We start from the raw sequence: 15590 nt of genomic DNA, 5'->3' as shown, positions 1-15590 counted from the left end.
GAATAATGGAATTAAAAAATAATTTATGTATCAATCAAGTATATTTAAATATCATTTTTGTAGTATTAGAAATAGCTAAAATCTTTTCCGTAATATTTCAAAAAGAGAGATTGCAGATTTTTCTTGTAACATTTCATCAATCTCTCAACAAGGTTTCATATGCAAGTATTGTGGACATTTTTCTATTCCAGAACTGTGTCAGAAGTGTTGCAGACATATATTTCACAATTTTTATGAAATGTTTCACTTTTCAGTTAAAATATTCTGAGATATTTCTGAAAACTTTCGGTGCTGTGTGGTATTGCGTAACTCCACAGTCAAAAAATTTTTATCGATTATGTTATATTAAAAATATACCATGCAATTGTATTAATATTTTAATATTAATAAAATTTTTGCTATGAGCCTGAAACAAATAATGCGAGCATTGTTCTTTACTAATTCACATACCATTGTGGATTCGTCAATAAATGATACAAGAGTAGTTTTCAGAATGTTATTATCAGCACATGGAAGTTTCGTATTCGTCTCACAAAGTAAAGATTAAGTAGACGCGAAATGTCAACAATTGCGAATCAAAAGAAAGGCGACCTCGCACGCAACTCGCAGACTTGAGTGACGCTGCCTTCCAAAATAAAGATAACGTATTTTTTACAATACACATTTCGATCATAATAATATAGATAATAACGGCATTTATCATTATGCTATATCGTAAAATATCACAACATTAATATCTGCCGAGCGAATGAAGCGAACGATCTGTGATCGTGGCTTCTTGCGAAGGAAGAGACTCAGCGAATGAGTGGAATCTGCACTTTTCACATCTATCGGATCTACCCTCTTTGTCTTGATATACAAAAAAAAAAATAAAAGAAACGAGGAACTATTGGTATTTCACTCGGGAGAGATACTCACGCATACTAGAGTCGTCCCTTCGCGAGAAGCTCCGTTTAATAAATTAACTAATTGTCAATCGGCAAACGTGACATCGCCACGGAGAAATCACATCTGGTCGCACGTGTATGTTATAAATAAAAAAGCTGTACGCGAGCGGCATGTTGAAAAAATAACTCTCACGCTCATCCGCAGGAAATCTTGTACATCGACTTGCGTTTTAACTCGCAACCACTGTGAAGATGAATAATATGACTACATAGATTCAGTTTTTATTTTGATAATAAATGACACTATATTTATTAACGAATTGACAATTCTAATTATATTCTAATTATTTATATTATTTATTCTCATAACAAATAAAAATGTATTATAAACGGACAAAAAAACATATGTATATATATTAATAAACATATAAGTATAATTAAAATAATTTATAATTTTAAATTAATTAACAAATTATATACTCTATATTTTTCACGTATTTTTTGAAAATAATTGCAAGCTTTTCCAATTGTTCAAATTTATCTTTGTCAAATTACAATTACCAAACCTCTGAAATTTCTTATAAATCTTTGAAAATCCTGTTTTAAGATAAAGCAAGTATGCGTATATTGAGCAATTTTTCTGTTACTTTAAAATATGTGACATGAGAATAGATCCGATCTCTTAGTGGTTGAAAGTTAATCCGGAAGTCGCCGTGACGGAACTTGTACGAGTACAGTCGTGGTAATATAAAATCGAAGTAGTATCGAACGGCACTCGGGTATGATCTAGAAGAAGGAGAAATACGTACGTACAAAACGAAGAGGAAACGCAACAATGGAAGGAACGTATCGATCTATTTATAAAAAAAACGCACAGCGCGATGGCTGCTTATTATCAAACCAGCGATCGGATAAATGAATCTGCCGGAACATCGGCGATTATCACCGTTTCTACAGTCTTCCCGGTTTAGCGTAATTAGCGGACTTGATTTCCTGAGCGGAATCTGATGGGAAATTCTTGGGGAAAAGTCGCTCGCGAGCGTGTTTAAGATCAGTACGGTAAATCAAATCGGCAAATTGCTTCAGAGAGCAAGCTCTGAGGAAGCGTTTGTGCATGCGATTTTATCAACTTCATACTCCATTATCTTATTTTTTAGCCACGAGGACTGAAACGCTCAAACTAATTTCCGAAATCGGCTTCACGGACATTGGAAGTACTCACTACCCTCTGCAATGATTCAGGCATACCTAAGCACACGCATTTAACAATTCTTTCTTTCGTCTGCAGACATACAAAAAATCTTCAGAAAGGGACACATTCGCATGCACACATGCACACGCATATACATATACACAAGCATACGCACGCATTCGCATACGTTATTTTGATACGTTTGCACAATGCTAGCAATTACAGATTATTCGAGTACGGAGAGAATGTGTATACAATACCAGCGATCTAGCTACATAACAATTACTACAACTATATACACAGATTACTACCGGACAGCCGGTCGCGTCAAGTTCACCTTCACGGGCCTTTGGAGAACGTTCGACGAAACGGTGATCCATCTTCGTCGAGTTTCATAATACAAAATAATAATACATTTTATACAAAGTGTTCACAAAAATGCATTCAGCATTTACATGGTAATAGCATATACCATACTGAGGAAAAAACTTTAGTAAATATAAGTCTGAATCTTTTCTGAGATATAAACAATTTTATGTGTTAGTATATTGGCTCCTACAATGTGTCGCATGCAATGTGAAAAGAAAGAAATTGAGATAAATAGCACCTGATAGCCTATTTGGGAGAATTACAAGTCCAATAAGGTACTCTCTTATATTGCCTATTCAATTACAATCGCCGATTGATGTCAACTGATTCCTACTGAAATTTTTATAAAATATGTATGAAAATTGACTGGAACATATTCAGAAAATATTCTCAATTTATAAACACTGAAGTAAATCTTTACATCACATGCGAATACAATACTTTACATCACGTAGAATACAAGAAGTTAGTTATGAACATATAAAATTGTATATATCTAAAAAACAATTCAGTTTTCGATCTATAAAGTTTTTTTTACTCTTATTGATATAATGTGTACTATCTACCATATAAATGCTAAATGCTTTTTAGTAAACAGTCTGTACACATATATATATAATATATATATATATATATATACACACACACACACACACGAGTATGTATGTATTGTGTGTATATGTATGTATGTATGTATTCAGTCGTGAAATATTTATATTACACAAAAACATATCTTCAACTTTATTTCTATTGAAAAAAAATGAATCGGCTTTTTTCGATATTACAGATCGCGAAACGGAATTGTTCAGGAAGTCAAAATTATGTCGTTTTCAAGCAAACTTATTTGAAAACAATAATATATTTATATACAAATTATAGATTTACGCTTTCATAGTTTCACAAACGCAACATGCAATATATTTAAAATTATAAATTTATATTTTCCTCTCTCTGTCTCTAACTGACTAATTTGTTTATTCAAACTGATTTCATCTTTAGCGTAATTTAAACGCACTTTTAGATTAATTATGAATGAGGATGTCACAAATAGTAAAAGAGCACAACAAAAAATAATCAGAAATGATAAAAAAATATGTGCTATAGTATGAAGCAAAATAAATTGTTAATACGCAGAAATGATAAAAAAATAATTTAAAAGCAAGACATCGATAGAATGTAATTTCCTCGAGATGCTTTTCCTAGAAATCATTTTGAGCCATCTTGGAGAAACATTTTCTATTTGATTAATATTGTCAGAAATGCTGTCAAGAATACTTTCATATAAAGATACACGATATTTAATGTCTCAATTTGATATTTCTTTTCACGCTAACTTCACAAGTTGTTTTATAATGTACGTTCACATTAGCAAGATTATATCGCCGTCGTATTGCTGTAGGTGCATAAATAAAAATTGGCGCTTAAATTTTGCTCGATGTTACTTCCCATTGCGAAGTTTCGCCAGACCTTGACTGTGTTTCACCTGTCATTATTTTTCTGTAACTATACTTCTTCACTACGCTCCCTCTCGGTTAAACTTTATTGATCAAGACCTAATTCTACCAATGTAAGATTAACATTAATTTCGATTTAACTTATTGTTTGCCTTTTTTTAATTATTAGAATTAGAAAGTTTCTTAGAATTAGAAAAAGATAAAAAGTAAATTGAACGGAGATTAAAATCTTACATTGGTGGAACCGGGCTAACACTTCCTTTTTAAGCGAAACATGCTTGACGGAAATCATTATGCTTCGTTTAGGAAGAAATACATATACCTGTCTTTTTGAAATAGTTCCGAAAACATGTATTCATTTAATATCGTCCTTAAATTGTGCACGCAGCTGAGGTCATTCGTCATGAACAGCAACACTGTACATAGATTTCGTTCGTTGCACGGGATTTTAAAAAACGCAAAATCCACGAAAATTATCTTGGAGGACCGAGTGTTAAAACGCAATTAACACTCTTGCAAGCTGCATATGATTGTTCGATTATTCGCACATTTAAATGCGCACTTATGACATAAATATCAGCCTCGGTCTTGCGAATCCGTACAATAAATTTCACACGAAGTAATCAACTCGAACATACTACTTCGATGAATATTAGTTTGACTATTCAGAGGCGTCATTTTTTTATATGGAGGAAAGATACAGTCTAGAACGAGGATGTACTTCGTATCGTGTTTAGCCGCTCTTCTCAAGTCAATGATTTCCTTCCTCATTCATATCGTTATCTCTTGTAACTACCGCGGCTCGTAGGCCTCATAGACGAGCTCTGGCACCAGAGCCAACGAGAACGTGGCACTGGTCTGTCTTGCGTACTGCCGTCTTGTGGTGATGGCTTCGTGTTACCTGTTGTTCTCTTCCATTACCACTTGCTTGAACACACCAGCAGGCATCTGACTCTTTACCTCATGACTGCCAAGCGCGGTCGTGCCGTCTTTCGCAATGAAGAGTTGAAGACCAGTTGCTGCAAAATGCAAATATTTATTTATAAAATTCATCTTTTTTTCGATTATTCTTACTTTCCAGCGTAGAAAATAAAGAAAAAAATCAATTGAACAAAAGATGCAAAATTCTCCGATCTAGTTTCTGTAACGGTCATTTTTTAATGTAATAAATACAATACATTCTAATATAATAAATACAATAAATTAGAAAAAAAACATACTCTCGGAACTTTCAAGATCCGTCTGCTCCAAATTCGTTGCTTTAAGCAGTTCGTCGATAAGAGAATCAGGATTCGGCCTAGTGACTTCAACTCTACAGAGGATAGGATTACCAGCACCATCCTCCGCTTTTTTTCTACGCTCTAGCGCAGCCTTAGCACGATCCAGGGATCCAGTTTCGCTGAGACCTGAACCGCCGGAAGGATTTCTGCAAATAATATACAAATTACATACATTTTTCATCACATATTGCGACACGTTCTAAATCATATTAAATCATTCTAATTCGTATTAAATCGAGCACTGGGCATAAAAAGCAGGAATAAAGTACCAACACTGCTCTTCGATGAAATCAGAAGACTATAAAAGATTGAACAGCTTGAATACAAATAATGGTAAAAACAAATCTGATACATTTATAAGAATTAATTTTATCTCTCGACTCATTGACCACATAGATCATAAAAAATTAATGATTAATCCAGTAAGAAGTCTAAATCTTTCGTGATTATAGTATTAATCTATTTCTTTGTAATCACTCGATGTAGATATAAGCTGTAATTATAACTCACGGCCTGATTTTGATCTTGCTTAAGATGTCATTGTATAATATATCTTTAAAATGGAAATTAATTCTACGCAATAGTTGACTTTAAAAAATCATTCAATTTATTAAGCTTGCGCTTATTGTAGAGTTTATCAGAATAGAGTAATGAAATAATTAATTAAGTCTTGCTTTCAAGCAAGATTTGATCAATTGTTCCTTTTTACGTTCGTTATATTATATATATATATATATATATGTATGTATATATATATATGTATGTATATATATAAACTTATTTATTCGTTCAATCTTAGCTAAAATATATAAGTTCAGAGTAGCAAAAAAAATACCTTTAAGGTACAAAGTTTCTATCTAACATTTTAGTTCTGTATTGCATTGATTTCTCCGCAGAGTAGTGTCATAGTTGTATTTACAAGCAATAAATATGATGTCAAGTATGTACTTAATAAATAATTGTGTAGAATTTAAGATTTTTTTTAAATTAAAGGAAGTATTACTTCCTAAACAATAGATTTTTTGTCGATATGCTCGCATCTGTTTAACTTTTGAGGTGAATATTGATCGAGTGTGATGTATAATGCATTTCTTTAAAAAAAAGGAAACATGTTAAGACGTGAATGTCCGATGCTTCTTTGCGTGATACTAACAATCAATTTAATATAAGGGAGACGACTTCTCGTGCGGGTAGTGGTCGATAGGATTAATTATATGTGTGGATGTTAGGGGAAAACGATTAATTAAGCAAGTGAACAAATGAAAAAAAAAAGAAACTCACAGAAAGAATGACCATAAATATATATTTATAGTGACCAGTTTTTTGTGGTTAAAAGTTTATGTTATGTTAATTAAAATAAACAAGTTATTAAAAAAATGTTCTTAATAAATAAAAGTTGCTGTTAAGTAAGTTCTTTAAAAATAAAAGCAAAACATATAATGATTATGATATTAATAACATATTGGTAATTTAAATAATGTAATTTAAATCATTTAAAGAAAATAAATATTATAAATATTAGAAAACGACTTCAATTAATGAAGCAATTATTTGTTTAATTTTAATTTTTCAATTTTGAAGACTTAAATATTATCAAAAAATAAGCATAGAAAACAAAAAAACAAATAAATGAATTTAAATTTTAAATAAATTTTATTAAAGAATAATATTTACACTTTTAATCTATTTGTCAAATTCAGTTCATAAGAATTAAAAAAAATTATTTTATTAATAGGAACTGATTATAACTCTAAAATTAGTAAAAGAACTTGTCATTAAGACTTAATATATAAAATAAATTATATTTAGCAATGAAATAGTTCACATGAATGTGAGACATATCCAAGTAAATTAATGAGTGTATTGTTAATAGTAGTATTAATAAAATATATCATTTGTGATATATTTTATTAATACTACTATTAACATGAGAAGTGGATATGGTACAAGTATTATTGAATGAATTTTTGTAGCAGAACTACTTCTTTTGAAAAGCGTGCGTTTTAGATGCGATAAGTCATGCAAATCTGAATTCTTGTATGATTAATTGCATGATGAACAACGAAGCAAGAAAACAAGAAGTTTATAAGGTGCTGCAGAATGTTAAAATAAATCATCGTTGCTGTCGGATCACTGGACGCGTCAACTTCCGAAAAGCATAGGAAAATTTTAACATTGATAACATCCTAGACTATCGATTTTCATTGTCAGACAATAATAAGCGCTGGATTCTAGTGTTTTAAGAGTTATAACACGGTGAAATAAGATTTCATTCGTAACTTGCTCATTCGCAACGAGTAGAAGCAAACTTGGAGAGCACTTAAGTCTCATTGAGGTTTGCTCGTTCTCGTTTCCTGAACTATAGCTAGTTCAAGGCTCACTTCATCACACTTTCATTCCACTATGTAATTAAAACAAACAATTATTTTCATTTCCCTTGCATAATAATTTATTTAATAATTAATTTGTCACGGTTAACAAAGAAATAAAATACGCTTTGCATCGGACAATTTAAATGTGCGATTCAAAGACTTACAACAAATATATAAAGACAAAGTAATTGATATAAATAATCAACCTGAAATCCAAATTTATTTTTTCGAATAATATTTAATCCGCCTTCAGCTTTCTGCTTATAATAAATAAATATCATAAATACATCGTTAAATTAATATTCATTTATTACTTTATTACCAAATCAAATAAACATTGATTCAATAATAATTGGCTTAGTTTTGATCTATTATATTACAGCTTAAATATTGATCATGAGAGAGTTAATATTAATAGTGAATTGCATGTGAATTGTAATTGGAAGCTTTGCAGAGAAAATAGCAAAAAATTATATTTATGCATGCTTTAGCTACTTATTGTCTTCGGATTAAAGTATGCTGATACAGTGTTAAGTATTCTTCATATAGAGGCTAGAAGCTACTGCAATAGCGGAAAATAAAGATGTATGCATAAAGGAAAGGTATACGTAAGACGAAAGCATGGACTGACGGTGGGGTAATGCTGTTTCGATGCTGCGAGATTGGTGGCGCAACTTCCGGTACCCCTAACGAGGACTCCTCAGAGTCCGCTGGACTGGTGGCGACCGTAGCTAGCTTGCCCCCCGCCCCGTCCAGCAACTTCCGGTGACCTCCGCCAATACCCCTGCAAGGATTCACAAAGCCATCCAAACTGGAAGCATAGCTACCGCATACATACACTATACACCCCGATTTGTATTTCTTTATTTGTATAGAAATAATCAGCTTTTAATTAGAATAATTAAATTTGGATTAATAACGATATTGCTTCTGATCCTGACAATGCATTACTTTGTACTTTATGTGTTTATTCGTTGAGATGCAGTTTCAACTTTTCGTTATTTATTTTATTAATTTATCGAAAATTAAGAAAATGACTATATAAGATGAAAATTGAAGAAATCAAAACCTTAAACATTTTTGTTATTACTTTTCTAATTAATAACTCCTAGAATTTTCTTCTGCTATCTTTTTTAATTTATAAGATATTTATATTAGGTTTTATTATTATAACTAAGGAATTACTTAGTTAAGGCTCAATATAGTCTGGAAACTATATAATAAACTAATAATAAATGTTAATAATAATTTTGATTTTGCAAAAAAATATGAGGACAGATTGTATATCGCGTGAGAATAGTAATGAATTTTTAACAAAACACATATTCCTTAATGTTATGTTCATGTGTTAGACGTACACATACAATTCCCCTTACTGTGACATTAGATAACTTTCCTTACTTGGAACTGCCATGTAACGTAGCATATATTTAGTTAGCTCACATCAAAGGCAGAAATGATAATGGTCGAGCATGGTTAATGAAACACAAGTCATTGCACTCATATGATAAAAGTAAGATATAGGGAGATAATTAAGCAGCAGCATAATATTAAATTTGTCCAAAAATTCATCAATTTTTAATAAGTAAAATGTACATGCCTATATACTTTAATATATCTGTTATATTCTTATATTATATGTATGATCGATTATGTATGATGTACCGTTAATTTCTTGCGATAAAATTTAAGCGAATCGATTACGCGTAAATGAGCTTTTTTATTGGGTTATCATTATTTATTTTGTCTCAAGCATCATCACTCTACTCTCCAAACAAAATTAAATAAAAATTATAGCAAAATAAAAGATATCGAGAAAATAAATACGTAAAACAAATTAAGTGATTAATATAAAGCAAGATTGATGAATATAACTTGATTGGGGAAAATATTTTTAACTTTCTGAATATAAAAAAACACGATGTATTACAAGGAAAAAAACACTGGGGGGATTGCTTCTTCGAACATCTGTTGGTTCGTTCAGGACGGAATCAATTACTCTGGAATGCCGGACATACAGTCGTTAACGATTTGTAAGTGAGATGACCTCACCTTCGAATAAAGACCATTTAATGCAAGAATAAAATGCGACACACCATCGACTAATCACAAATAATAATAATAAAACACAAATGCATTGTTGTAAATATAAGTATGGAAATATCTCCTTTTTAGATATCTTCTGCCAATATGCGTTTTTGTGGCAGAAGGATATTAATCATTCAAGATAAAGCCAGATATTACGATACGTAGAATCGTTTCGAGGATTTTAAAACTGGAAATACACAAAAACGCCAGGGAAATAGGAGAATAGAAGGAAAGAGACTCTTCAAGGAGAGAGATCGTCTCTCGTAAAAGAATCGCACAACTAAAAAATTCGCTGATGAATAAAACCTACCTGAGGGTTTGAGCTGTCGTCGTGGGACGTAGTGGGGCTCTTTGATTGTCAGGCCTATGGAGAGGATCAGGAGAGGACACAGCTCTGGCCTGATCGACTAATCGCAACACCGGGCTTGTTTTACCCTTTTCGATGCAATCGCAGGTCTTCGACATGCTGCGCCAACCCGCGGCACTAATTCTCGACTTTGCGATTGGGAAGACGTTATTCTGTTGCCCATTACTCTCCTTGACGATCGAGCTCATTATCATGTTACGTTCGTTACGCGTCTCAAAGCTGTTCCTCTCGTAATTCTTATGCGAGTGGCGCGGCACGTCTGGCACCCTGAAGATCCCGGGTGTTACTCGGGTGTTCGCGTCATTGCGACATTCGCGTGAATCGCTGTCATTTAAGAAACCGTTCTCGATTTCGTAAAGTGGCTGCTTTCCGACCGAATAAATGTTCTTCGCAATAATGTCTACTTTCATCGGATCTTCCATATCTGTTGGACCAATACGAGAGGAGAGAGGACTCGATGCCGACCAGAATCGAGTTCTGGAGGCCGTGTGCGACAGAGAAGATGGATGCAATGACAGAGGTTCGATACAGGTATCAGGTCGATAGGCAATCGGTTGTGTGGATAGGTTCTGAGAGGAGTTGAGGATTCGTGGCGCCCATACCGGCCAGGAAGGTGACCTATAAAGATCACAACACAAATGTACAAGCATGCAAAAATCATAAACTCATATAAATAAAGATAAAAAAAGAAAAAAAGACATACGTAAAGTAAAAAAAAGATAGAGAGTCCAGAGTCTCATGGTCGAGAAATTGAGAATGAAGAGATTGCTTGAGGCTGGAGCAAAAATAGGAGATTTTCTCGCGTTATTGATTCGCTCTTTTGTTAATCATTTGTCAGACCGTTTATATCATCATATATAATCCTATTCATATAATTAATTTAAAATAAAAATAGTTGGCTATTTAAAAAATTACACACTATGAAAAAATATCTGGTTGAAAATGGACGAACTAGAAAATTTTGATTATATCAATCTGAATTCCGACTGTATCAATTAGAATTCTAGCAGATTTAACCAGAAAATTTTGATTTATCCATTTTCAACCAGAATTTCAATTAATTCAATCTGACATTTTTTTCAATGCAAGAGTTTGCTCAACAAGCAAGTTTTATCGATTAGCGTATAGAAGGTTGATATCGTTAAAGGTCGAAGATAGAATATCTTTCTAGAGTCAAGATAAAGGCGAATAATATTTAAAGCAAGATATAGTGTAATAATTGTAGCTGAAGTATTTTATTAATAAAGCCAAGTGTCTTGCATTATAAAAAAGAAATCGTTAGTTTGTTATGGTAAAATTATGAATGAAATGTATTGATCATTTATTTATCATTCACGCGTTATTAATCATTTATAGTTATTACTATAAACAAACATATTTTTTAAACCTTATTTTCAACTCATGCTCGTTGCTGTTATTATATAGAAATAGTAAAATTAGGCAATTCGCAAGTAGATTAGAAGAAAAATGAACTAGTGAACTAGATATCGATAATCTTTCCACGTCATATAACTGACAATTAAAATTCTATATAGTTTCCTATTTCAATTAAATGTAATTGAATGTGAAAAATAATGCAACATGAAAAGTTTAAATCGTTTTTGTCAATAGGAAATGAAAACGTCATCGTTGATTATGCCCAACTTGAAAATATTTTTCAAGATATAAACCTTCCTGATTGTTTTGTTTTATATTATGACATCAGAATCTGAAGATTTCGAAAGTTGTTCAAAGTAAACGCATGAGATCGCATCGAGAAGTAATCGAAACGCATGATAAGGCTTACCTAATGTGACCGCTATCACCGCTACTGCTCTGTCTGCTATGCTGACTGTGCGAATTCAAGGAACCGTAGCCGGATCCTTTGCTAAGTTGACTCGTATTGCTACTGTTGCGCGAGTGCCCAGATTCCGTGTGCGCCTCTACTAGAGTCTCCACAGGAACTGCCGAGGGTACGATTTCGCTAAGAGTCATCGGATCGTACGTTTCTGTTCCGCTGAGAAGTTCTAATTAATATATAACTCATTAAAATAAGTTTCCTTTGTTTCTTTCTAAAATATATTCCAGAATTAATATATTTTGTAATTTTAGACTTATATTATCCTCGACGCTTTGTACTTAGCTATGTAACGTTTTTTTTTTATTATTATTAAATATGAAATTTGTTTTATGAATCATATGTATATATTGGGTGGATCCATATATTCGTTCGGTTTTTGTTAGTAGTGCAAAAACGCAGAATCATATCATTGATTAAAATTCATTCTTTGTAAAAACTTGTTTCATTTTACCTTCAAAAACCGAACGATTATTTGGATCCACCCAATATTTTACACATATATCGGATACGGCATAGAAAGCGGGCAAATTACCGGAAGTGAAGAGTGCGGGCCTCTTCTTAGGAAGACTGCCGAAACCACTGCTGGCACTTGCTATACTTCCTGCCAAGGAACCGGTAGATACATAATCCTCTCGATTAGAACATCTCTCGGATGCCGTCACTTCGTCACCGGTAACACTAGGTACACCTTGCACCCCAGGCACCGCCAACTGCGTTTGTTTCAATGATGGGGAAGGGCTGAGGCAATAATTGATTAATTTATTAATCAAAAAAATGTCCATGTTCTTTCGATTAAAATCGTAGACACAGTTGTGTCAGTAGAAATAAAATTAAATCTTAACTTTTAAAAAGAGCCTTAATATAAAGAAGTTCTTTATAGCATAAGATAACCGAATTCTATATAGCCTAGTATGCTCTATTCGTTATTTGTGAGTAATTACATGATAAATTTAACAAAGGCATTAGTAAATCGTGCAGATTGTCTGCCTGACTCAATTGTATCAGTTTATTGCTCAATTTATTCATTCTGTTATTATCAGTAAAGCAAAATGCAGAACGTCGTAGTCGTAATGTATTTCGTAATTTAACTTTCTATAACTATCAAGAGATGATTATTAATTTCCATATTATTATAACTCTGTATTTATATTTTATAATACTGTATTTAATTTATATTTTAATGTTGTATTTATTAGGTGTTGGAATTAATTCGTAGCGTTTTACAAGTGATGGGAAGTACTTTCATTAATGTATTTTTTAATGCTCATGTGAAATAAATAACATTCTTTCATTAAAAAACGCTACGAATTAATTCCAACACCTAATACAAGCAAAGAAAAAACTATTTATAAGGTACTTTTCATAAGACAGAACCAATATGGCTAATCCAAGCATGTTGAGTGTAACATTTTTTTTTAATACTTTTATTATTCCAGATCATGAATTATAATTTATCTGTTAAACTGCTAATTGTAGAGATAAGTAGACAAATAAATCAGTAGATTGTTAAAACAGTTTCTTTATGTTTTCTTACGTGTCCAATATATTAATAAATTTATAATTTTTCATTTCTCTAACTTTTTTTTTACGAAAAAGAGGAAAATTATATGTATACACAAAATAACCTAAATGCTAGTTTTTCTTAAAATTTTTTTTTTGCATTCATGTAAATATTTGAAAATGTCTTAAATTTTTTTAACGTTCAAAAATATTTTTTCTTTTGAATCAGTTTTCAATTTTGGATTCAGTAAAAAATTAGAAATAATTACAAAGCTTAAGCAGATATAGAGTCTGTCTGATTGTCTTATTTTCTGTTTCTGCTTTTTTCTGTTCTACTACCACGTTTTCGCGTGATATAGAAAAAAAATGGCAGAAATGAAAAATACACTTTAAAGAATATTTTTCATTAAAGCTTCATTTAAAAGTTAGATTAGTTTTAAATTTATTGAACTTAAGTCCACTAACTTAATTCAATATACTAACTTATCAAATTAAAAAAAAACTATTTATACTAAAGATTACATACATATATACTAATATAATAAATCCAAGAATTTAGATTATAAATTTGCACATAAACATTCAACAATTTATAATAAAGCACTATTTCAGATAAACAGATAGTATCTTACACTTTAAATAGGATATCTCCGGAGAGCATATTCATTTTTATGGCTACGCGCAGCATAGAATTATCTTGACGATGTCGCGCATCGTAACCCTCCAAGAGACATCTTCTTCGACAGAAGCCAGCTCCTGCGAATTCGGCCAGGTTTAAATCGGTGAAGCCCAGCTTCTGGAAGGATCTGCCTCCTTTTAATTCCTGTCGCACAAAAGAGTTTCATAAGGACATGTTTTTAAAGCTAACCACTTGTCTAATTATAATATATTTGTAAGAACGCGATGAAAATTATTTTTGTAGTAAAAAGAAATATATAACTTCAATATATGAATATTCCGAATCTTTCCAAGAGAGAGGTTCATACATTTACAATTATTCGAACTAATTAACTAATTGTAAATAATAAAATTATTAGAATATTTTTTAAACAAAATTAGCAAATATTTACAACAAGAAATACTTTTATCTTTCATCATTTATTAATTTTTTTTCATATTATTTATTATAAGTTTACAAATAAAATAAAGAATTAATAAATCAGATAAAAACATTTTTCTTAGTCAATTCTTGCTCTGTAGTATTTCGAGCGTGAGAATGTGAATGAAGAGTAAAACATTTGTGAAAACAAAAGTTGAGAAAAATCTCTGTCTTCCTTTCATTTCGTTTCTCAGTCCGGTGATATTCACACCTCGAAGAAGTTTGCTCTCACCTTTCTTACAGATATCCTTAAAATGCATGGATCGAGCACGCCCGTGGACGCGTTGGCGCTCATCTTGCATAAAAACTCGAACTTCGCGTTCCATCTCACCGTGTGCTCTTGCACTTCCTCCCTGTAAAGATAGACAAAGATTTCGGATGAAACGGAAGATTAATGTCTTCCCGTGTTATTCAGCACGTTACTTTTATTATTACTGAAAGTGTACTAATTGCTTTCTCTTTCTCTCCCTTTCTCTAATAAGTGGAGAAGGGTATTTTCATTTAATATTACACACTCTCAATTTATGTAGATATTTAAATTCCTTGAAGTTTTATTAAATTTTCATTAATCTTTTTACAAGCTGTGATTACAATCGTCTATTTCTTAATTCTTATAGCAAGTTGATAGATCTCGTAATAAATTTATGTTACCTTGAAATCTCTGTTTTAAACTGAGATTAGAATAATTTATTTTTTTATCATTGATTCTCCCTGAAGTTCAATTCAATAAATTATTTTAATTATCATTGTTACAAATTTCAATATTTTGTCAGTAAAACGTCACTAGAGAAAAATGAATTCTGCATTCATGAGAAGATCTATAGCCGAAAGGAAATGCGTTCTATAGGACAGCTCATACATACTCGGGGAAAATGCATTCTGGGATAGCCCGTGTACTCAAGAAAAATGCAAAGTAACGTTCGAAAACTCAAATACTCAAGAATTCTTTTAACATTCGTGCTTTACCGAGAAAAGCGATGAAATAAAAAAAAAAAGAAACGTTATCGTTAAGATAGAAAAAAATGTAAATTATCCACCGATTGTCGCGTTATCATTTTTAATAACGTTTTGCATTTCCCAGGAGTTTCAAGTGAATTTTTCTATGCGGCAACGCTTTTCACGCCAAGTATGCATGCATAATA

General features: G+C 31.8%; 1 protein-coding gene across 3 annotated transcripts in view; it reads right to left on the bottom strand.

The window, feature by feature from the left end:
* Positions 1-482: 482 nt before the first annotated feature.
* Positions 483-15590, bottom strand: part of LOC105143371 (uncharacterized) — a 77287-nt gene continuing 62179 nt past the window's right edge. The window contains exons 3-11 of one of the 3 annotated variants that reach the window (XM_011051674.2): positions 14681-14801; positions 13982-14172; positions 12382-12587; positions 11796-12015; positions 10713-10784; positions 9953-10627; positions 8186-8338; positions 5123-5328; positions 483-4921 (exon numbers count right to left, since the gene is read on the bottom strand). In XM_011051674.2, the coding sequence (XP_011049976.1) occupies positions 4800-4921; positions 5123-5328; positions 8186-8338; positions 9953-10627; positions 10713-10784; positions 11796-12015; positions 12382-12587; positions 13982-14172; positions 14681-14801 (1966 nt within the window). In that variant the 3' untranslated portion in view covers positions 483-4799. The remainder of the gene's footprint in view (positions 4922-5122; positions 5329-8185; positions 8339-9952; positions 10628-10712; positions 10785-11795; positions 12016-12381; positions 12588-13981; positions 14173-14680; positions 14802-15590) is intronic. The other 2 variants (XM_087403776.1, XM_087403774.1) reach the window with 2 other exon arrangements.

Source organism: Acromyrmex echinatior, chromosome 3 (genome assembly GCF_024713525.1).
Source record: "Acromyrmex echinatior isolate Ae372 chromosome 3, ASM2471352v2, whole genome shotgun sequence".
Taxonomy (NCBI): Eukaryota; Metazoa; Arthropoda; class Insecta; order Hymenoptera; family Formicidae; genus Acromyrmex; species Acromyrmex echinatior.
The sequence above is the reverse complement of the archived record's forward strand: the minus strand, read 5'-3'. Positions and strand labels throughout refer to the sequence as shown.